General features: G+C 55.1%; 11 protein-coding genes across 11 annotated transcripts; 7 read left to right on the top strand and 4 right to left on the bottom strand.

Moving 5' to 3' along the window:
• Positions 1-277: 277 nt before the first annotated feature.
• ASPACDRAFT_60895 (uncharacterized protein) lies at positions 278-2,421 on the bottom strand (the record flags this gene model as incomplete). The annotated part of the gene is made up of 3 exons (XM_020203604.1): positions 278-2,022; positions 2,089-2,159; positions 2,210-2,421. 3 exons carry the CDS (start codon positions 2,419-2,421, stop codon positions 278-280), a joined length of 2,028 nt encoding a protein of 675 aa, XP_020055418.1.
• A 781-nt stretch (positions 2,422-3,202) lies between these two features.
• Positions 3,203-5,446, top strand: ASPACDRAFT_1856661 (uncharacterized protein). The gene is made up of 3 exons (XM_020197494.1): positions 3,203-4,214; positions 4,276-4,647; positions 4,709-5,446. Exons 1-3 carry the CDS (start codon positions 3,663-3,665, stop codon positions 5,333-5,335), a joined length of 1,551 nt encoding a protein of 516 aa, XP_020055417.1. The 5' UTR covers positions 3,203-3,662; the 3' UTR covers positions 5,336-5,446.
• Positions 5,447-5,906: 460 nt separating this feature from the next.
• On the top strand, positions 5,907-7,452 carry ASPACDRAFT_120172 (uncharacterized protein). The gene is made up of 2 exons (XM_020196325.1): positions 5,907-6,668; positions 6,754-7,452. Exons 1-2 carry the CDS (start codon positions 6,100-6,102, stop codon positions 7,145-7,147), a joined length of 963 nt encoding a protein of 320 aa, XP_020055416.1. The 5' UTR covers positions 5,907-6,099; the 3' UTR covers positions 7,148-7,452.
• Positions 7,453-7,935: 483 nt separating this feature from the next.
• ASPACDRAFT_60892 (putative methyltransferase) lies at positions 7,936-8,754 on the top strand (the record flags this gene model as incomplete). Its single annotated transcript, XM_020203603.1, has 1 exon — positions 7,936-8,754. The coding sequence occupies one exon, from the start codon at positions 7,936-7,938 to the stop codon at positions 8,752-8,754; it is 819 nt and encodes a 272-aa protein (XP_020055415.1).
• A 112-nt stretch (positions 8,755-8,866) lies between these two features.
• ASPACDRAFT_1888708 (sulfotransferase family protein) lies at positions 8,867-10,416 on the bottom strand. The gene is made up of 2 exons (XM_020198495.1): positions 9,336-10,416; positions 8,867-9,244 (listed from the first exon to the last, which is right to left on the bottom strand). Exons 1-2 carry the CDS (start codon positions 10,008-10,010, stop codon positions 9,167-9,169), a joined length of 753 nt encoding a protein of 250 aa, XP_020055414.1. The 5' UTR covers positions 10,011-10,416; the 3' UTR covers positions 8,867-9,166.
• A 4,160-nt stretch (positions 10,417-14,576) lies between these two features.
• On the top strand, positions 14,577-16,773 carry mfsA (glucose-inactivated glycerol proton symporter STL1). Its single transcript, XM_020205310.1, has one exon. It carries the CDS (start codon positions 14,686-14,688, stop codon positions 16,303-16,305), a length of 1,620 nt encoding a protein of 539 aa, XP_020055413.1. The 5' UTR covers positions 14,577-14,685; the 3' UTR covers positions 16,306-16,773.
• A 395-nt stretch (positions 16,774-17,168) lies between these two features.
• Positions 17,169-17,643, bottom strand: ASPACDRAFT_43731 (RidA family protein; the record flags this gene model as incomplete). The annotated part of the gene is made up of 2 exons (XM_020201304.1): positions 17,169-17,291; positions 17,407-17,643. 2 exons carry the CDS (start codon positions 17,641-17,643, stop codon positions 17,169-17,171), a joined length of 360 nt encoding a protein of 119 aa, XP_020055412.1.
• Positions 17,644-18,152: 509 nt separating this feature from the next.
• On the top strand, positions 18,153-19,549 carry ASPACDRAFT_1888706 (flavin reductase family protein). The gene is made up of 2 exons (XM_020198494.1): positions 18,153-18,331; positions 18,386-19,549. The coding sequence occupies exons 1-2, from the start codon at positions 18,288-18,290 to the stop codon at positions 19,410-19,412; spliced, it is 1,071 nt and encodes a 356-aa protein (XP_020055411.1). The 5' UTR covers positions 18,153-18,287; the 3' UTR covers positions 19,413-19,549.
• A 229-nt stretch (positions 19,550-19,778) lies between these two features.
• Positions 19,779-20,795, top strand: ASPACDRAFT_1856655 (YciI family protein). The gene is made up of 4 exons (XM_020197493.1): positions 19,779-20,044; positions 20,098-20,153; positions 20,245-20,408; positions 20,471-20,795. The coding sequence occupies exons 1-4, from the start codon at positions 19,881-19,883 to the stop codon at positions 20,507-20,509; spliced, it is 423 nt and encodes a 140-aa protein (XP_020055410.1). The 5' UTR covers positions 19,779-19,880; the 3' UTR covers positions 20,510-20,795.
• Positions 20,796-20,856: 61 nt separating this feature from the next.
• Positions 20,857-21,722, bottom strand: ASPACDRAFT_79013 (pyrroline-5-carboxylate reductase). Its single transcript, XM_020205309.1, has one exon. It carries the CDS (start codon positions 21,715-21,717, stop codon positions 20,881-20,883), a length of 837 nt encoding a protein of 278 aa, XP_020055409.1. The 5' UTR covers positions 21,718-21,722; the 3' UTR covers positions 20,857-20,880.
• A 494-nt stretch (positions 21,723-22,216) lies between these two features.
• On the top strand, positions 22,217-24,770 carry ASPACDRAFT_52566 (Zn(II)2Cys6 transcription factor; the record flags this gene model as incomplete). Its single annotated transcript, XM_020202634.1, has 9 exons — positions 22,217-22,269; positions 22,319-22,430; positions 22,704-22,818; positions 22,867-23,411; positions 23,473-23,580; positions 23,643-23,739; positions 23,799-23,974; positions 24,113-24,236; positions 24,304-24,770. 9 exons carry the CDS (start codon positions 22,217-22,219, stop codon positions 24,768-24,770), a joined length of 1,797 nt encoding a protein of 598 aa, XP_020055408.1.
• Between the last annotated feature and the right edge of the window lie 62 nt (positions 24,771-24,832).

Here is a 24,832-nt window from a genome sequence, read left to right as displayed (position 1 = left end):
ATTCCTAGTGCATGCGAGTTGCAAGAATAAGGATCCAGATAGAAAGATTTGTTTGGCCACGGATTTGAAGTTCGTGGATGCGAACCAGGCGTACGATCAGGTGAGTGTCCCTTTCTTCTAATGACGAATAAGCGGTGGATGAATGTCTGGAGACCACTCGATGGGTTGCGATATGTCTGGCAAGGTCTTAAGATTGTAGAGTCAGATGCCACATGAGTATCGCGGAACGAAACCGGTATTACTTTTGATCAAGTTACTAACTACAAGCGATGCATATTCATGCCCCATGAAGACCGCAAGTCCGTTCACGCATCAAAGCTCTCCTCTTCTTGTCCGTTTCAGCATCCCATGCAATGAATTCATGTAGTCCCGATCCAGCAGGAACCATCGGCAGCACCGGGACTTTTTTGTCAGTCACAACCTCCAGCAGAGCAGGACCATCCGTGTCGATCAGCCATTTCAGGGCATCCGACACTTCCTCCGGCTTGGTAGCACGCCGTTGCTGGACGTGCATTGCCTGGGCCAGTTTCATGAAGTCCGGATTTCGGATATGCGTGTGGGCATATCTATCTTCATAGAAGAGATTCTGCCACTGAGTCACCATGCCTTGTTCCTCATTGTTGAGCACAATCACCTTCACCCCAATATTGAATTGCGCAGCGGTACTCAATTCAGTTAAAGTCATTCCGAACGAGGCATCGCCATCGATGTCGATGACCAATGCATCGGGCCTCGCCACCTTCGCTCCGATAGCAGCGGGCAAGCCAAAGCCCATCGTGCCCAGCCCGCCCGAAGTGATCATCGTGCGCGGATACCGCCAGCGGAACTGCTGTGCCGTCCACATCTGATGTTGTCCAATCCCCGTGGTGATGATGGTTTCCTGCTTGCGATCGGCAGTCAATCGACTGAGTTCTTCGATCATTGCTTGAGGTTGGATCAGATGCGACCGATCCGACCGATCGTACACGGTCAGCGGCCAGCGCTTCTTCCACTCTATAATTTTCCCAAACCACGACCGACGATCGGGATGGGTCATATCCTTCTGTTTGACTTGGGGAAGCACAGCCGCAAGGCTCTCGGCAACATCGCCCACGACCGCCTCGGTCGCTTGGACAACCTTGTTGATATTCTTCGGCAGGATGTCGAAATGCACGATCCCTCCGACGCCCGCCGCCGCCGCCGCCCGTGCCGCGGGGGCGAACTTCTTGATATTCATAGTGACCCGATCGTCGAATCGAGCTCCCAGCGCGATAATCAGATCCGCTTCCTGCATCGCCATGTTCGCATACCCGGATCCGTGCATTCCCACCATATGCAGGGACTTCTCATCCAGTTCATCGAACCCACCGAGACCCTGCAGAGTGGTCGTTACCGGAATTGAGGACTTTTCCGCCAGCTCTCTGAGCAATCGCGGAGCATCCGGCGAGTTGACCACACCTTGGCCCGCGTAGATGACGGGCCTTTTGGCAGTGTTGATCAACTCGGCCACCCGAGCGATTGATTTCTGGGGCACCGCCTTGACACTGTCACCAACAGTAGGAACAAACGGCAGCGCCGACGCGATCGGGATCGCCTTCCTTAGGACCGCAGCCGTGACATCCTTGGGAAGATCAACCAGCACCGGACCGGGTCGCCCACTTGTCGCGATCTGAAACGCCTCATTGATGCGCTGCGGCAGTTCCGAGACATGGCGCACCATGACGTTCCATTTCGTGCACGAGCGCGAGATGCCCAGCATATCCGCCTCCTGGAACCCATCACTGCCGATCAACGAGGTTGCAACCTGCCCGCAGAAGACAATCATGGGCGTGCCGTCACAAAGCGCGTCCTGCATCGGAGTCACGACGTTCGTGGCCCCCGGGCCCGAGGTCACCAGCACGATCCCCGGTTTCCCGGACGCTCGGGCATATCCTTCGGCCATGTGTCCGGCACCTTGTTCGTGTTTTGAGAGGACGAAATCGACCTTTTTCGAGTTGTAGATGGCGTCGAAGACCGGCAGGATGGCTCCACCCGGATATCCAACTGCAGTCGTCGACCGAATTGTCAGTAAGGGCTTTAGTCAGGTGGGTTTGGGGCATATGCACATACAGATGTGCTTGACGTGGTGACGCTGCATCATCTCGTGGAAGATCTCGCCTCCGGTCATTCCAATGAATCTGCTGTGTGTAAGTAGTAAGTAAGGGGAAGAGCCAATCCAAGAGTCACCCACGATTCGTCCATGGCCGGGCGAGGGATGCCTGCTGCTGGCAAGATCTGCCTCTCTAGTACCGCGTCATTCTGTTTCAACTGCGTCGCAGCAGAAGCTGTGCCCCGGGTTGTGGGTGTATTTCGCATCGGAACGAAGTAGCTGGCGACAGCATGTTTTGTAGAAGCCCTGGAGAGGGCATTGGGAGCCCGAGAAATATGTCGAATCCTATGCATGATTCAGGTCGATCGGAAATCCGATGATGCTGGAGGAGTTGAGTGGAGAGGCTGTTGTAGTAAGGGAAGAAGCAGCGAACGGTGCAAACAAGAAGACAATAAGTATTTGTCTAGATCTAGATTGACAGGCGGGTCGTACCACAATCCAGTTCGGGGAAGGAGCCGATGAGTCACTTAGCTTGTGTTCATGGCTAACTCTGGGCCTGATCTTATATCAAGGGCAAACTACAAGTGCAGAACGAAGTGGGCATGTCCTATCCTGAAGTCCTGCCCAGCTGGAATGAAATAGGTTTAGTGCGTTAGAACTGGTTATCCGGGCATGCCCAGTTTTGCAAAACCCTCTAACACTACACATCTAGACTGAACAATCGATCCGGATCCATACTCTGACTGCTAGGGAGGAGGAACTCTCAGATGACTCATGTGTGCTGCGACATCGGCCCCGAATAGAAATTGGTAGTCTGTCAAGATGATCTAGAACTCGCTGCTGGGACCTGGACTCAGTACATGCGAATAGATTGTTCCCTGTTAGTCTGCAACTGATGCTCGCACATACTTCACTATAGACAAGCCCCAGAAGCCTGAATTCTCTTACCTTTGACAAATCTCACTGCAGCTCCTGTCACCAACATCCACAAAAGGATGCTCTGCGACAGTGCAGTGAATATACTCTGCAAGGGCAGTAGAAGGCGGTGAGTGAGTCACCGACCCCTGCGAAGCTATGGCACGTGACTACCGTAAGTCCGGGAAGCCGGCCTTCTGTGTTGATCTTAACTCCGTTGTTGTTTATACATGCTCTCATGCCATCAAAATTCTGTACATTTCCCACTGCGACTATCAGTCACCGTGACTCGGCACTAAAGGTCCATGGCTACATGTCCACAGATGGAGTATCATCCTCGGACCCAGAGTCTTCGTGGACTCAGAGACTCTGCTACCAACATTCACCTTGGAAGAACCGCATGCTTGCTATGTCGACAAGCTCCAACTGCCGGAGAGCAGTTTCTTGGTACTGTACACACCTAGACTGTACTCCTGCTCTCTGTTTTGCTCTTTTTCTTTTTCCTTATCTACTCATATAACACATAGATGTACATCACATCCTGCGCACTGCTCCAGATTGTTCAGTCTCGTGCAAGAGCTGCTTGTACACGCCAAATCCCCAGATTTGGTCCCACAAACGATGCTACGACACTTTGGCAGACACTTACGAGCCAGCAGAAAGGCCTACGCGGCCCGAAATGATGAAGTACATGTGTGCCACTAAACCCGTCTATCACGTCCGCAGGGATAGACGCGGAGAGATCGCGTCAGCCTTGGAGGGGCTGCGTAGAGCGTCTACAGAGAAATTGACCCAGCCAGAACCCACACTGGACTTGTTTGCGCGACTCCCGATGGAGCTGAAAATTGCGGTGGCGGAGTACACAGCACCCTGCTGGTATCTGACCGTGCTGGGCGAGGGCCGTCGATTACTGGAGGAGTGGAGACGCCGGGTACCCCAGCCGAGGCAGCTCACGCTCCAGCACGGTGTATGGATGCGGTGTATCAACTGCCGAGGCATTCCGTACGTGACCCAGCTCAGCACCGCGCCGCTGGAAGCTACGGCTGCTTCCCGCGTGCATCGCCTCAGGATCCCCGCGGCGATGGACAGGATTGTCTTGTTGCTAGACGCGTTCGGCTTGCGCGGGATCCAATTAGTGGATAGGAACTCGGTGCCAGAATCCGACGGCTCGTCATGGTATAAAGTCCTCCGGCCGCGGGCCCCTGCCGTGAACATCAAAGTGGAGTGTAATGTATGAGTTTCTGGGGTACCCCTGCTCCGTGCTATCGTCACGACTGATGTGACATACCCAGGGGCTGTTCGTGCAGGACATAGCACTCGTCTCCGACGGTTCATCCTCCGATACGTGGCGTTGGAGCACCCCAGTACTCCCGGCATTCCAGCCGTGGAACGCGCATAGCCTCCGCAAGAACCCTCGGTTGGACTACGTTGCATTCGACGCCAACGTCAAAGGTCTTCTGGCCTGTTGCACCGACCACGGGATGGTGGGTCTCCACGGATTCTCGGACACACCGACTCGTTTCAAAGAGTTCCTCGATCTGATGCACTGGCGCGACAGCACGGGCCGGAAAGTTTGGATCTACTTTCCGTTGGACCAGCAAGAATCCATCACAGCCGCTTGGACGCGCAGATATTGTCTTAGAGCTAGGGAGTTCGGCTTGGTGGTGAGCCCCACCTGAACCTTCTTTTCTTTGACCTCGTAATGATAACCCCAACCGCGCACAGCTTCAAACCTCTCTAGGAAGAACCATTACCTTCGCACCTCCCACCCCACACTTCATGGAAGAACCATTTAAGTGCGTTCCACTGGTCAAGGCGAGCGACGGCCCGATCACTGGTGTCTTTCACGACGGACTCGACCCCGCTCGCGTACACATCACCGCAGTCGGGGTTACGTGCAGTGACTCGATCAAAGAGGGTGGTAAGGCTCTGGATCCGCAGCCGGAGGGTCCTCGCCTGGAGCCTCCGAGGGATCGCAATGGCCGCCTAGGCCTGTCAAAGCAAAATTGGTTCATGACAAAAGCATCACTCCATGGGCTGATCAACGTGCAGGTCTGCAGGGATCCGGAGCAACCACATCATCCAATTTCAGGTCTACTGCTTGTATATAACGACGACCATATCGAGTCACTCGGACAGGTGAGGTGGGAGTACGGCATCAGCGAAGACGTCCCGATGCCTGCTTACGTTAAAACGGGTGCTATTGATGGACGAGATTGTGTCAAGGACATGCGTAGCGCGCATGAGCCTGGGGTAGATTTGGGCACGGAGGGTTGGCGAGCGTTGCCCTCAACTGGCACTATTGTCTGGTGGTTCTATCATGGTGGTGATCAGATAGCCTTATATGATTGATGACGGCATGAGTTTCCCCATGCAAAACGGAGAATTCTACGCTTCTAGAACACTCTGTAGATTCCAGCCAGTCCGATAACCCTCATAAGCTTATTGAAACGCTACACCGTCATTCTATATCCTCAATAACCTGGTAACGCAGCCCTCAGCATCCGCATAGCTTGAGTGATCTATCGTGATGAGGGACATTGTCTGGTCAGTGCCAGCTATGGCACAGAGGGTGCCTGGGTTGCGGTTCTTTGATTTGCAATCTAGGCTTCTTAACCTGCTTTCTGCTAGTAGGCCGTTGAAAGTCAAGGCTTGCAGGACACAAGCTTTGGATAGCACAGTTGATCACTCGAGTACGTTGTGGTAGTCCTCGAGTTCTGATATGGAATCTGACACCCGTGACAACAAGTTGGGTTGAACCCCGCTTACGCTCCCTTTCAACGCCAGCCCCGCCAGGCCCCGCCGTGTCTCCGCACTTGACTGGCCTGGCCGTGTAGGAAACGACTCCACTTCGCCAGACCTTGCCCGATTAGGCTTCGCTATGGCTGCATTTCAATTCAGCCTCATGTTGTACATGATTATACGAGTGTGATCGTCTCCAGATCTAGTTATAGCCAGAGATTTAGCTTCGAACCCTCTTGGAACAGCAACTTATGCTTAGCAAAGTGCCTACCCCTTGGAGCCAAGGGAAAGCTATATAAGCCGTGTCCGCAGCACACGTCCCTCCTCTTTTTAGAATCCTTCAAACAAGATTCCTCAACATTCAAGCACACACCATGACCAAGCCCATCACCGTCTGGATGACCCGTACGTCTCTATTATGCACACTACCCACTCACCCACCCACAGAAGCTAACATTCAATCCCAGCTCCCGGTCCTAACCCCTGGAAGGTCAGCCACCACCAACACTAACAGCAAACACCATCAAGCATTGACATCCTCCTCCATCTACCAGGTCGTCCTCATTCTCGAAGAACTCCAAGTCCCCTACGAGATCCAATCCTTCAAGTTCGACGATGTGAAAAACCCACCCTTCATCAACATCAACCCCAACGGCCGCGCCCCAGGTAAGCCCACCCACCCACGCCTAGGCTCTTATCTTATCACCCGCCAAACATCCTCAACCACAAGCCCTAAGCCACCACTAACCACAAAAACAGCAATCGTCGACCCCAACACAAACCTGACTCTCTGGGAATCCGGCGCCATCATCCAGTACCTGATCGACGTCTACGACACCGACCACAAGCTCAGCTTCCCCAACCTCCCCGAGCGCCACCTCTGCAACCAATACCTCCATTTCCAGATGAGCGGGCAGGGCCCGTACTTCGGCCAAGCGGCGTGGTAGGCCCTCTCTCCTGACCCTCAACCCACCCTTCCATCCCTCTCGCACACCCAAGACCTAAAAGGCTAACACAGAAGGAAAAAGGTTCGCCGTTCTCCACCCCGAAAAACTCCCCAGCGTGATCGACCGCTACGTCACCGAAGTCCGTCGCGTCCTGGGGGTGCTGGACACGGTCCTCGCCGATAAGACCTGGCTCGTGGGGGACAAGCTGACGTTCGCGGACCTGGCGTTCGTGCCGTGGAACGGGCGGCTGAATTACCTGCTCCCGGAGGCCGAGCAGGATCTGGCGGCGTGGCCCAATGTGCAGGCGTGGCAGCGGCGGATGGAGGCGCGGCCGGCATGGCGGACGTGCATCGAGCGGCGGGATCGCCTGATGGATGAGCAGGGGTTGCAGCCGAATGGGATGCCTAAGGGGGTGAGTAATATTCGGGAGTATGAGGAGTTGATTGCGCGGAATGCGGAGGGGCGAAAGGAGTAAGGGGAGCGGGTGAGTTTGGTGCGATGAGGTTGAAGTGGATACTATGTCTGGCATTGTCTTGTTCTTTGAGATGTGTATATGCCGGATACATTGATAAATTGCTCCTCACTTAAGACAAGAAATAAGCCCGAGGAGGGCCTGTAAGAGCTGGATTCTCAGCTGAATCGGTTGATTGAATTCCCTGCATCCAAAATTCGTTTACGACTGCATAATCGATTTAAACTAGCATTCTGTATCAAACCAATCTTCCCTACCCTAGAGTAGCCAGCTTAAACATCATGGCTGATCTTCGAATCCCGGATCAGATAAGATGCAGGGATCTCGACGGCTGATTAATCGCCGTTGCGTGATGCGGAACTTCGTCGACGGCTGATTAATCGCTATTGCGTGGTGCGGAACTTCGGCGAATGGAACCGGCCACTGCACATGTAAGCCTCTGGATTATCAACCTTTCTCGCCACATACGCTGATTGGAGAAATTCCAGGATTGAGACAACTGCTATGTACCGTATGTAAACCGAATCCAGTAATCCCCCCAGGAGTATTTCATACACGCAGTTTGATGATTATGTGATCGTATAGATATTGTGTGCCGGGGATTGCTCGGTGATTGATTGTTAATCCTCGATGCCGGTGGCGTCATCGCCGCCCGCTGCCCGCTGTCTTTATATACCACCACACCACATCAACACAACAATTTCATCTATGCCTCAGCACCACACTCAATTTGAGCGTACTCATTTCAAGCCCACTCAGTCCAAGCACAATCCACACAAAAGTCATTGAAAATGACAGCACAAGGCGACGTCACGGCGGAGATCAACTTCTACCGCGCCCCCGCCGACGGCTCCGCGCCCTTCGCCTACGTGGAGCAGCCTCCAGCCGGCCAACCGCAACAGAACTTCTCGCAGACCACCCAGCAAGTCCATCTGACTGACATCCGCGGCCACGAGGATGAGTACTCTCTCGCCAAGGACGCCTTCCAAGTCTTCCGGGGCGTCCCCTCGGCCATGAGCTACGCGCAATTCGACTCCGACGAGGCCATCCGCGAGATCTACTACCCGGAAACCGAGCGATTCCTGCTCGAGCACGTCCCCGGCGCCCGGCGGGTGGTCATCTTCGACCACACCGTGCGCAAGCATGACCCGAGCGCCTCGCGGCAGCCCGTGACGTACGCGCACGTGGACCAGACCGCGGCGGCGGCGGAGGCGCGCGTGCGGCGGAGCATCGCGGACCCCGCGGAGGCGGAAAAGCTGGTGCAGGGCCGGTTCCGCATCATCAACGTCTGGCGGCCGATCAACGGGCGGGTCGAGTCGCTGCCCCTCGCCTTTGCCAGCGGGAGCTCCACCGACCCTGCGGATCTCATCCCCGTCCAGCGCCGCTACCCCACCTTCACCGGCGAGACCATGAGCGTCCAGTACCAGCCCACCCAGAAATGGCTGTACTGGTCGCATGTCGCCGACGACGAGCGCATCCTGCTGCAGTGCTCCGATAATCAGCCGGGCGCCGTGGCCCGCGTGCCCCATGCTGCCTTTGTGCATCCCCGCTCTCCTGCCGATGCGAAGCCTCGGGAGAGCATTGAGGTGCGCGCGTTGGTATTTGATTAGGTGGTTCTGCTTTTTTCTTGTGAGATTACCTCTGGGCTTGTTTCTTTGTTGTACACATACATAGCGTGGGCTTAGCATAATACGACCGACTACATTAATGACCGAAAATGCATGATTCTTATAATCTCTCCCTCCCGCTACACCGACGACAAACTGTAGATCCACTGCATCGTAGAAATGAAAACCATCATTGTAAATATACCCTCTTTCCACAGACCGTATACCCTTCCACCCTATCAATTCCGCTCCTCTAAAACCACCGCGCCCCGATCACCCCCGGAATCTCCCTGACAGCAGGCCACCACAAGCCCCCCTTCCTCGCCCCGAACACCACCGCCGTCCCCAGCACCCCGGCCGAAGTGACCGTAATGGCAAAATTCACCAAAGCCGTCCGCCGCCAGGGCCCGACTCTCTACTCAACTCGATTCCGAAAACCTTCCCCGGTATTCGTTTGGGGGAACGGCTCCTGCGGGACCTCCTTCTCCAGAAACTATACCTCGTCAGCACCAACTCAACCCCAACCACAAAGCACACCCAACCTCTCTCATGCTAAAGAAAGAAAGAAAGAAAGATTCACAAACCTCACACAAAGGCCCCCACCCATCCTCCACATTCCACTCCAACAAATTATCAGAAGGTACCAGCCCCCTAACCAACCACCCATGCTCCCGATACACCCGTCTCCCCTTGCCCACGACCCCCTCCTCCACCGTCCTCGCCCCAAACAACCCCGGATACCCAACGGCATAATACAAGCGCCACAGCCAAAACACCTCCGCACTGAACAGATGCAACACCCAGAGACCCCAGTGCGCGGCGCCGTCCGTCACGAACGCCTGCCGCGCGCTGCGCTGCCACGCGGCCACGTCGCGGCGCGTGTTGAGGATGACCTTGGCGTCCGGGTAGGCCTGCAGGATCTCGGGCGTGAAGAGGGCGGCGGCCGAGTCGATGACCACGTCGCAGTCGCCGGGGAGGAGGGCGTCGAAGTCCGCCCGCGTGATCGGGTCATCCCGCGGGGTGGTCGCGGAGGGCGCGTATTTGCGTCTGGCCAGCTGCGCCCACGCCTGGATGTGCGCGGCCGTGTCGAAGACTAGGTCCCAGCCGTGGAAGGGGGTGTAGCCCAGTTGGGTCAGGGCGAGGCTGAGGCTCTCTGTGCCGGAGCGGGGGAGGCCTACGCATAGGATGCGGATGGGTTGGGTGCGGTGGCGGGGTGGTGGCGGGGGATAGCCGTAGAGGGTTCTGATGAGAGGGTTCATTTTGAGGGTGGCTCTGTGGGTAAGGGCTGAAGGGGAGAGGTTGTGATGACGGTGGTCGAGGGGCTTGATTAAGTTCTATTTGCGGCGGAAAGAGACGGTTCGTGTAACGTTGGCTTCGCAATCGACAGGAAGAAGAAAGATTGAATCCTGGCAGGGAAGTGTCACCTTGGGCTTGCCTCTGTTCATGTTTTTGTCTTATATACTAGGTTATGGTGGCTGACTGCAACCTTGAAGTCTCAGCCGTGGAAACCAATCTACCTAGCAGTGCTTACTGGTCATCTCGGACCGCATAAAGCTTGATTGGCCGGTTCGCGTCTCAGGGTTCGACAACACCGACAATAAAGTGATAAAGTATATCCAGCTCGTTTTGAGCAAGGCTCTTGACATCGCCTGGCAGGTTAAAGTGATCCTGGGGGGTTCGATCACCCGTTCAGGCAACAGTTCTGGGGATACCCCCGAACATCCTGACTGGAGAGAGCAGTGGAACTGAGGCTGGGCTGGAAGATGTAGCTAATTGACTCTTGTTCCTCGGTCAGAAGGAAGAATTTTCGCGTTCTTTCAGGGTTGTGACTAGATGGATAAAGTAACTGGCGCTGTGGAAGAGACATCAGCAACACAGTCGCGGGTGTCAACAAACATACATCCTTGGCTGGAAACCCGTAAGGTGTGTACATTTCTCCATGCGAGGTTCTATCAGGCTGCACTTCAGACTCCGGCCTGATTTGTTAGTCTGGTGGGTTGCAAGCACAAATAATGACTCTGTGAAGCAGATGATAGTTCCGTAGCATGACACAAAGCACTCGAACAAAATAAATGTATACACTACCCGGCCAGCGAACTTACAACTTGCGAGGAATTTCACCTCTTGACTGAAAATTAAAAAAGTCAAGCGTGGCTTGGATAGCCATATCCAAGTATGAAGAGTCTCTTCAATAGCCTAGGTTTTACTACTTGGGGATTGTTGAAGCTCTAGCAAGTTTTAAGTGGTTTACTTGAGTTGTAATCGAGTCGGCCAGGGAGAGTAGTCGCAAGGTCTTTACCGCCTAGTAGCTAAAATGCTTCTGCCGGTTCCAAAGAAACTAGGCGGTGTAGAGCTCCTGTCAACCAGACAACCCGCTCCCAAATCATCTTCACATGGCATCAACAACCAAAGTGCCCATATACAGACTACAGTACTTCGTACACCACGCACACACCTCTAGAGCCCATCTAAGTCGACTTTGCTCTTGAAATCCGATTTTCGACTTCGAGGAATGACGTCCCTGCCAAGCACCCAGCAGCAGGGAATACACCACCCGTGAACGGCCCGCGCTGATGCGCAACAGCCGCACTCGTCACTCTGCTTTGTATGTACTGTACCCGTCGCTCTGCCGAGCACCAGCTCGCCTTTGCGCCCAATCCTCTGGTGTCAGCAACAGTTTATCCTGTTCCTTGATCTGCGACCATACAATCAGTGGCGTAGATATAGTTCACCAGAGCAACTTCTAAGAACTCTATTTTACTTCAGCCGGAGAGCGCGCGATACGCACAAATCGCGGCAGCGCGATACTAGTGATATAAATTTTTGATGCGTCAGCCCAGCAAGGAGGTTTCACACCCGACGGCTTGCCATCCCACCGCTGACGTGTGCCTTTTTTTTTCTCTTCTATTCTTTGACAAGGTCTACTGTATCCCGAAGCTCAAGACTCGCTGCTTGGTTTGTGTACTACCGTGCCTTGATCCAATCAAGGTTTGCCGACGGGGGCCTCCAGGATCATACCACCGCGCTTGGATACCCGCCCAGCCGCGATGGAGCTTGGTAGCGACGAGGGCGTTATAGTACCAAGGACTAACTTTTGTTCATATACGTACGTGGAAAGATCGTGTATACGCCTGAAGCGTACGTCATGGGTTGGGGTTGGGTCGAGGGTCGATTTGTGCACGGCGTGTTCCATCGGAGCAAAGTGCTTTCGATGGTTGGGTTCCTCTCGGGGATGTTACTGCTTGCGGAAGGTAACCGTTAAGATGGGATGGATGATCTTGTGAGATTGAGGGATTGAGATCCACCCCACCCGCACCGCGGGTGCTCACACCGCCCTTGTGCACCTGCACCTGCACCTGCATCGGAGTACACTTTGGGGACTCAGTCTCACTGTCTTTGGATGAAAGTAAATTCGCTAATAGGCAGTGGCTTGAAGGTGAAATAGCAGGGGAGAAGCATTGGACCTGATCCTGCCGAGGATATTCCGTGTAGTATCGGAGGAGCAGCCATTTGCGAGAGAGGTGAGTCAGCTGAGTCAGCGGAGGTGCCAAGTCTCAACCATTAGTCATGCACCAAACTAGCAAGTGGCCCAGCAGGCCCAGCAGGCGGTCAGAGAGTAAGATTTAGTGGAGTCTCAGACGGAACGGCAGTGGCTTGAAGCGAGGACCATGGTGCGGCTCATCGCCCTGCCCTCTCTTCTTCTCTCGCTCTGGTACACTTCGCGATCGGGACCAACCCTTGGCGCACGTTTCTGGCGTGCAGCTATACATACATGAACGGTGGGAAACTGGAGTCAGAACAGGAGAGAGATCGACTTTTTCCTGGATTCTGAATTGAAACTATCCCGGATTCATGGGTTGGTGGACAAAGTAACTCCGAAACACACGTGCTTTTTGCACCTGGACTACTACCGGGTTAGAGCATGTGCTCCAGGCTGATTGGCAATACAACCGTACCTTAGCAGCACCTGCTGGAAGGCATTTCATTGGCTTATCCTCTTTTTCTTCTGCCTTTTTTTTTCCCTTTTTTCGGGCGCAGAGTTTTTTCTTTTCAGGCCACCCCACGCTAACCTATTCTGACCAAATACTACGCCGATCCACTTTTTAGTAAGAAAACCCACTTTTAGAGGAGATTCCCACGAATAAACATGGGTTCCAATTTGGAGGGGAGACTCGGTTGCGGCAGGTATCTCGAGGTTTAACACGGTAAAATGAGGGGAGGAGCTGGAGGTGGGAGATACGGGCGGCGGTCACGGCGGTGTTGTCGGCTTTAGTTGCAGCCTCACTGGGGAGGGAGTGTGGGAATTCCGAGTCAGATGCAAAGTAACAGAATAGAGAGAGGGGAAAGAAAGGTCGGACCTCTCCGTCCGTCCCTCACCCAAAAGTCCCCCCCGGACCCGCAAAGATTTCGGTATGGGGTATGGGGTCCGCCAACAACGGATGCCTAATAAACCGACTGCCCTATTTTGTTGGTCCCCCCTCCGACTCTCCCTCCCTCCATCAAGTCCCCATCTGTAGGGTTGCTCAGAATTTTCTCGATCTCGGCTAATACCCATGGTAGCTACCGAAGTCCCTTGCTTGCCCACTGGACCCTTTCTGGCTGGTGTTACTGCTCACTTAAAAAGTACTACTGTACTTACTACATAGTGTCACCATGGCTTTTCTCTAGCTTAAACCCGTAACTGTCCTCATGTTTGCTTACTGTGCCTACCCTTCCCCGGCTTGGCTGTTCAAGTTTCATGTGATTGGGATCGACGGCTTCCGGGGCGTCAGCCAGGAAGCTTTAGCTTCCCGGCGCGGCAACCCGGGTTTCGGCGGTTAAAACAGCGCCAGCACGAAGCAAGAACGGTAACTGAAACGAATCGAAGGATTGTACTCGAGTAATCTCGGCCGGGGCAGAGGCATCCCTTGGCCCACGAAATTATCGCTCGGAATTTTACCGTCGTTGAATGGACTGACTCGACATGGTGAGCACTGAGATGGCAGAAGATGGGGGGGAGGGGATGGGAACGGGTTCCCGTTAGGGCAAAGGAAGGGGAAGATCCTCACTTGGTGCATATAGAGTGGATCCTCAGTCCCTTGGCTAAGTGGTCTGTCTCCCACCACTCACGCCGGTTTAATCCGACCCTCCCTCCATGTGCTATCTCTCCGCATGGAGAGAGAGCGAGGGAGGAAGGAAGGGAGGGAGGGGAGGCGTGGCCATGTGGGAGATGACTGCTGTCATCCCTGCTGGCGAGAGATGACTCGATCTTGATTGACTGATGGATGACTGAATCGGTTCACAATGTTCCACATTCCCCTCCCCGCATCAGCAGGGAATAGGAACTTAATCATCAATCACCCATGAAGTTCATCAATAACAGTAACCTGGAGAGAGAGCTTGAAGGTCGGCAATCTTACTCTTTCCGGGAGCAGTCAGTGCCCTGAACCACAGACGAGTGCCAAGCGGCACAGTCGCAACCAGCGTAGCGTCGCGTTTGAATCCCTGACGTCAATGGCGCCGTGAACCCCGAACTGAGCTTTTTTTTCGCGGGGCCCCAAAAGATCTAATTGGTGTTGAGAAGGTGTGAATGGCCCCAGTGGTCCCCCTCTAAACCCTCTTGGCCCTCTTGGCCCCCTTGGCGGCTCGCGACACATGCCCTATACCACTTTCCGACTAAGTCTTATGTTCTCTCGGCATTAGCAAGCATTTCGAGCATTTCTAGCATCTCTAGCATTTGCGTAGCATCGCGAAACATACATAAACCCTGCTGCTGCTGTCCTTGCCCTGGTTGGGAGATCCCTTCCTTCTTGTCAAACCTCCATCCCTTACCTCTCTCCACCTTTCCCCCCCTTCCCCTTCTCCCCCTTTCTTTCAACTGTCACGCATACCAACATTCTTCATCGATTGGTATCCGTTTTGAAAGAAGAAGAAGATCGATCTCCTTAAGTCAACATGTGGACAACAACATGTGGCTTGCGGGGCCGCAAGCTCCGCTTGGCCATCACCATCGTCTCCGTCCTCGGTTTCTCACTTTTCGGTTATGATCAGGGTCTGATGTCCGGTATCATCTCTGGTGATCAGTTTACGTCTGAGTTTCCTGCCCTGGCTACCGGCGCTGGCAAGGATGAGAACCACGTCTCTGTCCTTCGCGGTGCCGTCACCGCCTGTTACGAGATCGGTTGTTTCTTCGGTGCCATCTTCACTCTCTGCTTCGGTGAGCGCATTGGTCGGACTCCTCTGTTGGTTGCGGGTGGTATCATCATGACTGTCGGCGCTGTCATCTCCACCGCCTCCTACGGAGACAAATGGGGTCTGGGCCAGTTCGTCGTGGGTCGTGTCATCTCGGGCCTGGGTAACGGCATGGACACTGCCACCATCCCCGTCTGGCAGTCGGAATGCTCGAAAGCCCACAACCGTGGTTTCCTGGTTTGCTTCGAGGGTGCCATCATCGCCGTCGGTACTTTCGTCGCTTACTGGCTCGATTTCGGTCTCTCGTACGTCGACACTTCGGTGCAGTGGCGCTTCCCCGTTGCCTTCCAGATCATCTTCGCCGTGCTGGTCACCGTCGGTGCCCTGATGCTCCCCGAGTCCCCTCGCTGGTTCGTCATGCGCGGTCACGACCAGGAGGCGCGCGAGGTGTTGGCCGCGCTAAACGACCTCTCCCCCGACTCCGACGAGGTCTTGGCGGACTACAACCTCATGAAGGCGGATCTCAAGGCCACTCAGGACAACAAGGCCAGCTTCAAGACGCTGTTCACTTTCGGCAAGACCCAGGAATTCCAACGCATGATGATCGGATGCTCGGGCCAGTTCTTCCAGCAGTTCACTGGTTGCAATGCTGCCATCTACTACTCGACCCTGCTTTTTGAGACCAACCTGCAGATGGAGCACCGTCTCTCCCTGGTGCTGGGTGGTGTCTTCGCCACCGTCTACGCGCTGGCCACCATCCCCTCCTTCTTCATGATCGAGAAGGTCGGTCGCCGCAACCTGTTCCTCATCGGTTTCCTGGGCCAGGGGCTCAGTTTCATCATCACCATGGGCTGCCTGATCGACGACACCACGTCCAACTCCAAGGGTGCGGTTGTGGGTATCTTCCTCTTCATCGTCTTCTTCGCCTTCACGACCTTGCCCCTCCCCTGGATCTACCCCCCCGAGATCAACCCTCTCCGCACCCGTACCATGGCCGCCGCCGCCTCGACCTGCACCAACTGGATCTGTAACTTCGCCGTCGTCATGTTCACGCCCGTCTTCTCCTCCTCCAGCTCCTGGGGTATCTATTTGTTCTTCGCCCTGATCAACTTCGTCGCCATCCCCTTCGCCTGGTACTTCTACGCCGAGACCGCCGGCCGCGACCTCGAGGAGATCGACATCATCTTCGCCAAGGCCCACATGGAGAAGAAGTGGCCCTACCAGGTCGCCAATGAGCTCCCCAAGCTCACGCCCGCTCAGATCGCCCAGATGTCCGCCGAGGTCGGTCTGGACATCCCCTCCCACCAGGTGGCCCACGAGTCCGAGAAGGCCGAGCTGGCCCTCAGCAGTGGCGAGAGCCAGGAGCGCAAGGAGACCTACTAAACATGAAGATTCCTGCTTCTCTCACAAACAAAAAATAATCACCAGATACCCCTCCCTCTCCCCACATTTATACATGTATAGTCGGAGCCGTGTTGCTTTGAACTTCGCAATCGATTACCCCGAAGGGTTTTCACTTTCACGTGGAATAAGCGCCCTTCAATGTTTGATGTCTTTTCCCTTTTTGATTTTTGGTTTTACTATCACAAAGATTCTCCGCATTGGCTATTGCTTTCTTTTTCTTGGGAATGGTGATGGGAACAATGTGTGTTTTTTTTTTACGAACGACTCCGCCTACGGCCCAAAACAAAGGCTGACGGGCACACACATACATGTATGGAACTTGTTTTTTTCTTGTGGGGGTTGCTTTTGATCAATGATGGGGATGAAACCTTCTTAGATGGTATATTGGTATATAGATATCCTGTGTTGGTTGATAGAAGAGAGAGAAAACTATCGGCAACTCAATGCATTTTCTGTGCCATGAAGAAATTCCTACCTGCTGTTGCTGTAAACTCGTGGAGTGCAAGTGTGTAGAGTACGAGCTGGCGGATGCTGGGTTTCAGGGAGGAAATGCTTGGCATACTCTGGTATACTGGTGAGCAGGAGAATGGTGAATGATCGATTCCAGGCGATCTTCGAGAAACGACTACCTTGATATATACACACCTGCCAAAGGGCCATTTTGAGGCAGGAAGCCTCTCTTCGTATATGCTAGGTATACTACGTAGCCATCGAAGGATGATTTTCCGAGTACTTCAGACACATATTCATCCATCCATCTGCCCAATGCTTTCATCTCTTCATCCCATGGAAACGTTCTCCGGCTAATCTTCAAATTACTCTACCACCGCGGAGCAATCCACCTAAATATCCACCCCGGCCGGCAACTTGGGCACCTCCACCATCGACCGAGCCGGCCGATGGGGGAATGCCGGGTCATATACTTTGGGGAATTCGGGTATGATGCTTGCATCCGTCACGTATACCTGTCAGATCCCCAGTCAGACAGGCACAGCATACATGATCAGACAGGTACAGCATACATGAAAAGAATACCCACCCCCCAACCCCAAAAAGGAGGGTTCAAGGTCCACAACTCACCACAACCTTGCCCACCCAATCCAGCCCAGAGCCCGCCTCCTGGAGGATAGCCTCCGTCTTCTGGATGAGGGGCTGGGTTTTCTCCGTCACAGACCCCTTGATCAGGTTCCCTTGGGGGTCGGCTGGGATCTGGCCGGAGAGCCAGACGTGGTTACCGGCTCTGATATCTTGAGACTTTTTGATTGTGTGCAGGTCAGCACAGGTACTAACTAGTAGTGCTTGTTCCCGGTGGATCATGAGGGGGGACGTACGTAGTGGGCGAAGGCTGGGCTTACACGGTTGGTATAGTGGGGACTATGTAAGGGCTAAATAGTAGTGTTGTGGTCGGACTCAAGCACATAGCATTTGTCAGTGTAGATACTCGAGACCGTAGTCTTTTCCCGGGTTGCTTGGAGAGGGAGCATGTTGCAGCGTCCGGAGTGGATAGACGCTCGGAGGGGCATTCGACAGGTGGTGGCAAGGGAGGTAAGAGATGGCGCGACGGAACATTTTACTTGTTTAGCGGGTACGCAGGGTTATGTTTAGCTGGGCATTCAGTTAGTCTACCACAGTTCAAAGAAAGGAAGAGCACAGAACCTTTAGCTTTGCTAATCTATAGAGTGACTGATGAGCCGATCGGCATCGGGGAAGGACCCCGATGCCGTGCCGAGGGAGGTGCCTAAGGCTGGAGGCAGGAGATCGGCCCCACCCGCCGACTCGGGTTTCCTAAGCAATTGGAGGCAAATGGAGAAATTCCTCTTTCAGTCGGCTTGGCTTCTTGAACAATTATTTCGCAATTTAAGCAGCATTTCCCCGTGCTATTTGTAGGCGGCCTTCGTTGCAAGTGACACTACCCGCTGGATAGGACTTTGTGAATCACCACCACCAAACGAACCCGCTCAATGGCCACAGCGGCAAAGAGAGTCAGTCGACTCATCACTTCAAGGTCAGTATCCAGTCCCCAGATACCCAGCACAACACCCACTAACCAAACAACCAGACCTATGCACCTCATCGGGACTCCCGCCCTTCGTCCTTTCACCCGATTGCGAATGAATTCCTCAGCAGCAGCAGCAGCAGCAGCAGCAGCAACCCCCGCTGCCCCAGCTCCTTCATCCTCCTCTCCGGGTGAAGAAGCAGCAGCAGCCACCAAAGCAGCGCAAGCCAACTACAAAATCGTGCAAGACATCTCCAACTTCGCACAAACGGAAGCCAGCCGCCTACCCTTCGACCACACTCCCCCGGCCATCGAGGTGACCCAATCCCCCTACCCCAGCTGGACCTACGGCCAAGGCGTGCCAGACAACGGCGCCAGTGCCGGCAAAACCCACCGCGAGATCGACCCCTACGATACCTCCCGCCCGGCGATCAACAACTACCGCCTGCTGGTATCGGGCATCGCGCCGCGGCCCGTGGGCTTCCTGAGCACCGTCTCCGCCGACGGCACCACCAAGAACCTGGCGCCCTTCAGCTACTTCCAGGTGGTCGACCACGACCCGCCGCTGTTCGTCGTAGGGTTCTCCTCGCGGCCCGGCCGCGCCAAGGACACGTACCGCAACCTGCAGGCGACGGGCGAGTGCGTCATCAACACCGTCTCCGAGGGGATGATCGAGGCGGTCAACGCCACGGCCGTCGATGCCCCCTACGGCGTGTCGGAGTGGGAGGTCAGCGGGCTAACCGAGGCGCCCAGCGCCACTGTAGCCCCGTCGCGCGTCCGCGAGTCGGTCTTCTCGATCGAGGGACAGGTGCTGGAGATCAAGGAGTTCGCGGCCCACAGCCCCGGGATGAGTGTGTCGGCGGTGGTGTTGATCAAGGCGACGCGGTTCTGGGTGGAGGAGGGGGCGGTCGATGCGGAGGGCAGTCATATCGACTTGGAGAAGCTGAGGCCCGTGGCGCAGTTGGGGGGTGTGGCGTATGGACGCATCACGTCAACGTTTGAGCGGCCGCGGACGAAGTGGGGGGTGGAGGTGGAGAAGAGTGAGGCGTTGAGGAAGTTGGAGAGGAGGAATGAGGACGGTGGGAATTAGATTTATGATACCATGGGAATAGACGTGGCGTTTAGATTTTCAAGTGTTGTTATTAGAGAGTTATTAGAGAGTCTGACATGAAAGAAGGTTCAATGTCGTTCTTGCTATCGCCGCTATACCAAGTTAGTGAATTTCGGAAATATAATGAAATCAGAAAAGACTTTCGAGTACAGTCCTCATTTGCATTGCAACCGAAGGTATAGCAAGTCAAGCATATCGCTAAATTGGGAAAAATGGTAACAGCCACACCCACCGTACCTCTGCCACATCGGACCTCGCCTCCGACCATCGGAAGTTCCTCCCTCGGCCGGGTTTTGTTTCCCCGCGTTTTTTCGCCCACGCGTCGGCGTCGATCAACAATTCATCCCCCCACCCACACTTCTATACTATACTGTATATCACCAGCAGTGTATAACCTCAATTCAAACCATTAACCTTTCCCCATTCCATACTTCCCCATTAGTCAACATGTCCCTGCTCCGCCTCACCAAATCCTTCTCCTCCCCCTCCCCTCTGCTTCACCGCTACCTCCCCCACCGCACCCTAGCCACTGCACCCCCCAAGAAGAAAGAATGGCTCTGCATCCTCCCCGACAAGCCCAACGTCCTCGACCTCCGCCTGCAAGTCCGGCCGTACGTCTTCCTGTCCCCAATTCTTCTGCCAGATTACTAACTCTGGGTAAAAGAATGCACTACGCGGAACTCAAACCCCTCATCGAGGCAGGAAAGATGGTCGTCGGCGGTAAGTGTGTCCCTACCCCGTTACCTGTAGACCCAACACGCGCATCTAGCGATGCCTCTTAAGGTCTGTATGTGCTGACTTTTGGCTGCAGGCGCGATGGTCGACTCCCACCCGGAGGAGGGCAAGCCCCTCTCCTTCAAGGGCAGCATGATCGTGGTGACTGGGGAGACGGTGGAGGAGGTGCATGAGCTGATCAACAACGATATTTACGCTAAGAGTGGCGTGTGGGACTTGGAGAAGGCGCAGGTTATTCCCGTAGGTTTTCCCTTAGTTTTCGTTGAGGGTTGTGATGATTGTGTGACTGATTCTGGTGGTAGTATATTTCGGCGGTTCGGGAGCCGTTGAATAAGGAGTAGGGCGCGGTTGATATGGGGCAGTGATTTGAGGTGATTGTCATTGGTGTAAGGGTAAGGATCGTTTTGAGCGATGGGTTTGGAGATTCCTCCATGTGAGGAGCATGAAAATGCGTCACATGAATTGTGGAGAATTAGGAGGTCGAATTTCTCAGATGGTGTTTGGGTTCTAAATTTGTCTGCTGGATCAGGGACGGTGCAGATGTTACGCAGTCATATCCCCTTGCACGCTATACTTAGATAGGACCTCATCAGATCACGTAATGAACTTATGTCCCACAGACGTCGGATGGCCATAGGGAGGATTGTAGCTTTGAATTTGCGGTAATGATATTTGTATTATGTCTATTGAATCCGATCTATCTAGGTCGTTTCTATTGCTTCTTCTGTAGGTCATGCAAATGCCGCGTCCCGTTGATAATCGCCTCCGCGAACGCACTGCGCACCCCAGCCTTCTCCACCGTCAACAGGCTTTGAATCGTGCAACCCCGGGGCGAGGAGATGCTCTCGCGCAGCACCGCCGGATGGACCCCACCCTTAAGCAACTGCGCCAGCCCCAGCAGACACTGCGCCGTCATCTCCGAGGCCTCCGCCCGCCGCATCCCCTCCGCCACGCAGCCATCCAGGATCCCGTCCACTGCGACAGACAACGGGGCCAGCGCAGCGACCAGCATCGACCCCAGGTCAAACAATTCCGGCGCGACCACTCTCACCTGCCCCAGCTGCGCGAACATCCATTCCACCACCTCGCGATTCGCCGCCGTACACTCCGCCGGTAATTCCACGACGGTCATCGACTCGCGCACACTGGCCGCCACGTTGGGAATCGCCCGCGCCACGGACGGCCGCGCAGACGCCTTGACCTCGGCACTGGCATACTCGGTGATATACCCCGCCAGCACGGCCGGGGTCTTGCCCGCGATCACGCTGATGATAAACTTCTCCGCCAGGGCGTCGGCCATTCCGTCGGCCGCGATGACCGCCTCGACCAGGTACGGCTTGCACCCGAGCATGACGTAGTCGGCCTCGCGCACGGTGGCCAGGTTCGCGTCGGCGCGGACCTCCACCCGCGCGCGGTCCTGGGCGTGCTGCTCGCGCAGTCGGCTGGCCGACTGCTCGCTCTTGGTGCAGGCGATAATGCGCCCGAACGGGCTGGTAGTTGGGTCGGCGCGCGTGGCGTCGAGGATCCCGCTTAGGATCGCGGAACCCATGTTTCCTGGTTGTTCAACAGGGTTAGTTTTATTTGGTGCATGGGCTGGGGTGAGGGGCCGTCTCGTACCGCATCCGATGATTGCTAGTGTTGATTGAGGAGCCATGTTGTCTTTGTGTGTATTGGTGTGTTGTGTGTCGGATGGTTGGGTGAATGAATCATCGAGGGAAGTGGCAGAATTGCGAATGTTGGTGGAATCTCCGGCGGGGTTTCGGGTGGCCGCTCCGAAATCGGGGGTCTCGTATGATAAGCGCTTCAGTGCACTTGGTATTCCAAAGATAAGCAGATATCAAATTGGCGTACAGCTCTATTGTTCATCTTCTAGCCTCATGTCATACGTAGATATTCTTGGTGTCGATCTTTTTTATGAAGTCGAAACCAGCGATCGCCTCAATGTATTAGTCAGCGATCCCAGCTCGGCTTCAGGCTCCGGCCTCAGTCCGACTTTTCTCTCCGCGCATCAACTTATCGGAACCACCCTCCGATACGCGGGTATCGACATGTCTCTTCGCAGTTCAGAGCAATCAAGGGTCTACAAGAAATGTCAGAAGGCGTGAGTCTAGCTGGTGTATCCGTCAAAGATATGAACTAACTTAATTCAGCTGCGTACGATGTCGTTCCATGAAGGTTAAGTGCTCCGGCACAAATCCCTGTGCGCGTTGTGCCCGGACCAAGAAACCATGCCACTATGCAGTGGAGGAGGCAAGGGTCTCAGTGCCAGAGAGGTGACCTGACAGCTATGATTGTACCTATTAGTCGGTGGCTGATGGTGCGAATGCAGCTACCTCCGTGATCTCGAGCGTCGCCATAGTGCGGCTGCAGCTGTGCGGTACACTGATGTACGCAACTCGACCGAAGACGGAGACTCATTTGTCTTCTCGCATCCATCGATTCTGGAGCAACAAGAGGGATATTCAGGTTTTCAGTCACATGTCGAGACCAACCGTAGGTCGTCTCTTCCCTCCTGAACACTTCGTACTGACACAGCCGGCAGCCCCATCAGAGCATGATTCTCAACCAGATAGAGACGGACAGCGGTCGACATTTTCGAAAAATCCTCTAGTAGAATACTCATTTGCACAGTCCCCGGACGGACGATTCTGTGAGCTGCCCTCACACTATTGGAGCAAGTAGCATTAACACAGGATAGGGTACATGGGCCCCACCTCCTCCTGGTCCTTCTGCCGCCGCGTGCTCGCTCTGCTAGGCAAGCATGTCCCCGACGCCAACTGTCCCCCAGACCCATGGAACGTCGACGCCTCAGCTTTTGCTCTGAAATGGCGATCTCTGCCGATGGATGACACTCCGGAAGTATGCCACCTGCCCCCGATCGACTACGGGCTGTATCTCTTCCACACCGTCAAGTACTACCTGGGGACACTGTTCTTCATCATCGACAGCCCCTCCTTCCTCCGCCACCTGCATGACTTTTACACCGATCCCGCCACGAAAGTTGTATCGATGCGTCTGTGGTACGCACAGTATCTTCTGCTCCTCGCTTTTGGAAAAGCCTTCCTGGCACAGAATCACCCGCCGAATGCGCCGCCATCGGGGTATCAGTACGCCGCGCGCGCGATGTCCCTGATGCCGGACTTGTCGGGGATGTATCCCGATCCGCTGCAGTGCATCCGCACCTTAACGCTCGCGGCGTTGTACTTCCAGTCGATCGATATGCGCGTCGCCGCATTTCAGCACGTGTGTTTCCTCCCTTTCACCTGGTAGCCTACACGCGGCGCACCCAATTGATAAGATGTAGATCGGCTTCGCCCTCCGCTTCTGCATCATCGAAGGCATCCACCGCCACGTGCCGGAGGAGCTGGACGGGGCGGAATTCTCGCACCGCTGCCGGACCATTTTCTGGATCGTCTACATACTGGATCGGGAGTTCGCCGCCCTGATCGGGCGCCCAGCTCCATCCGCGACGAGGACATCACCGTGCGGCTGTACAGCGATGGCTCGGTGGACGAGAAGACGATCACCTTCCACGTGCGCCTCGCCAGACTAAATGCGAGGATTCTAACGAGTACATTCACTCCTAACCCTCTTCATTCCTCTCCGTTACCTGACCAATGAAACCTCTAGCGGTCTACGGCGTGGGCCCCGACTCCACCGGCACACTGATCAAAGACACGCAGGCCATCCTCCGGAACCTGGCCGAGCTCTCGCAGGATCTCACCGGGTTCCTGAACGCCGAGTTCCCCGCGGCGTTGAGCCGGGCGTCGCGGACAGCGACGCGGTTGGTCCTGGGGTATCACCATGTACATTCCCTATCTTTCCACCCAACGAATCCTACTTTCCCAAATGAACATTTTCAACGGGCCACTGACCAATAATGCAAGAGCATCGTCCTCACCACCCGACCCCTAGTCATGTGCGCGCTGCACACGCACATCGAGCGGGCCCCATCCCGCGCCGCCATCAGCCTCTCCGCCACCGTCTCCTCGCTGCTCCAGTGCTGCGTCGAGTCCGCGTTGACGGTCTTGCAGACTCTCCGCACGCTCGCGGACGAGGATCTAATCGGTATCCCCCAACCCCTCAACCCAAGCCACCCTCACACCAGGGGCTCATACTAATACGAGTGAGAAAGAATCCTTCCTCCCCTTCAAGATCGAAGACGCCTTCGCCTCCGCCTTCATCCTCTACGTCATCCAGGCCATCGCGCCGGCCCTGATCCCCGCCGAACCCCCCTGGACCGAGCACATCGACTGTGTGCTCGAGAAGATCGTCGCCCGGGGGAACCTGGCGGCGCCGATGCGGCGCGCGGAGCTGGAGAATCTGCGCGTGATGATGGGGCCGATCACGCCTGTTGCTGGTGGTGCTGAGGTTTCGCCTGGGGGGATGGAGCGGCAGGGGGGGCAGCAGGTCCATGAACCTGGCGTTGCAGAGGCGGGAGGTAGTGGTGGTGACGATGGTGGGTTGGACGTGCACGATCCAACCACAGACTGGGAATGGGAGTATCTGGCGATCCACTCGACGATCGGGCTGGGGATGGAACCCCGGGAACTGATGGATTTGGCGGATCGGTTGGAGGGGGAGATTGCGGGTGGTGGTTAGGGTTATCCTACTGACTCCTTCTTTGGTAGAGAGAGATGATAGTATGATACAGGTAAGGCTAG

The sequence above is a fragment of the Aspergillus aculeatus genome (genome assembly GCF_001890905.1).
Source record: "Aspergillus aculeatus ATCC 16872 unplaced genomic scaffold ASPACscaffold_9, whole genome shotgun sequence".
In the NCBI taxonomy this organism is placed as follows: domain Eukaryota; kingdom Fungi; phylum Ascomycota; class Eurotiomycetes; order Eurotiales; family Aspergillaceae; genus Aspergillus; species Aspergillus aculeatus.
Note: the sequence above shows the minus strand (reverse complement) of the source record. Positions and strands in the feature narration are given on the sequence as shown.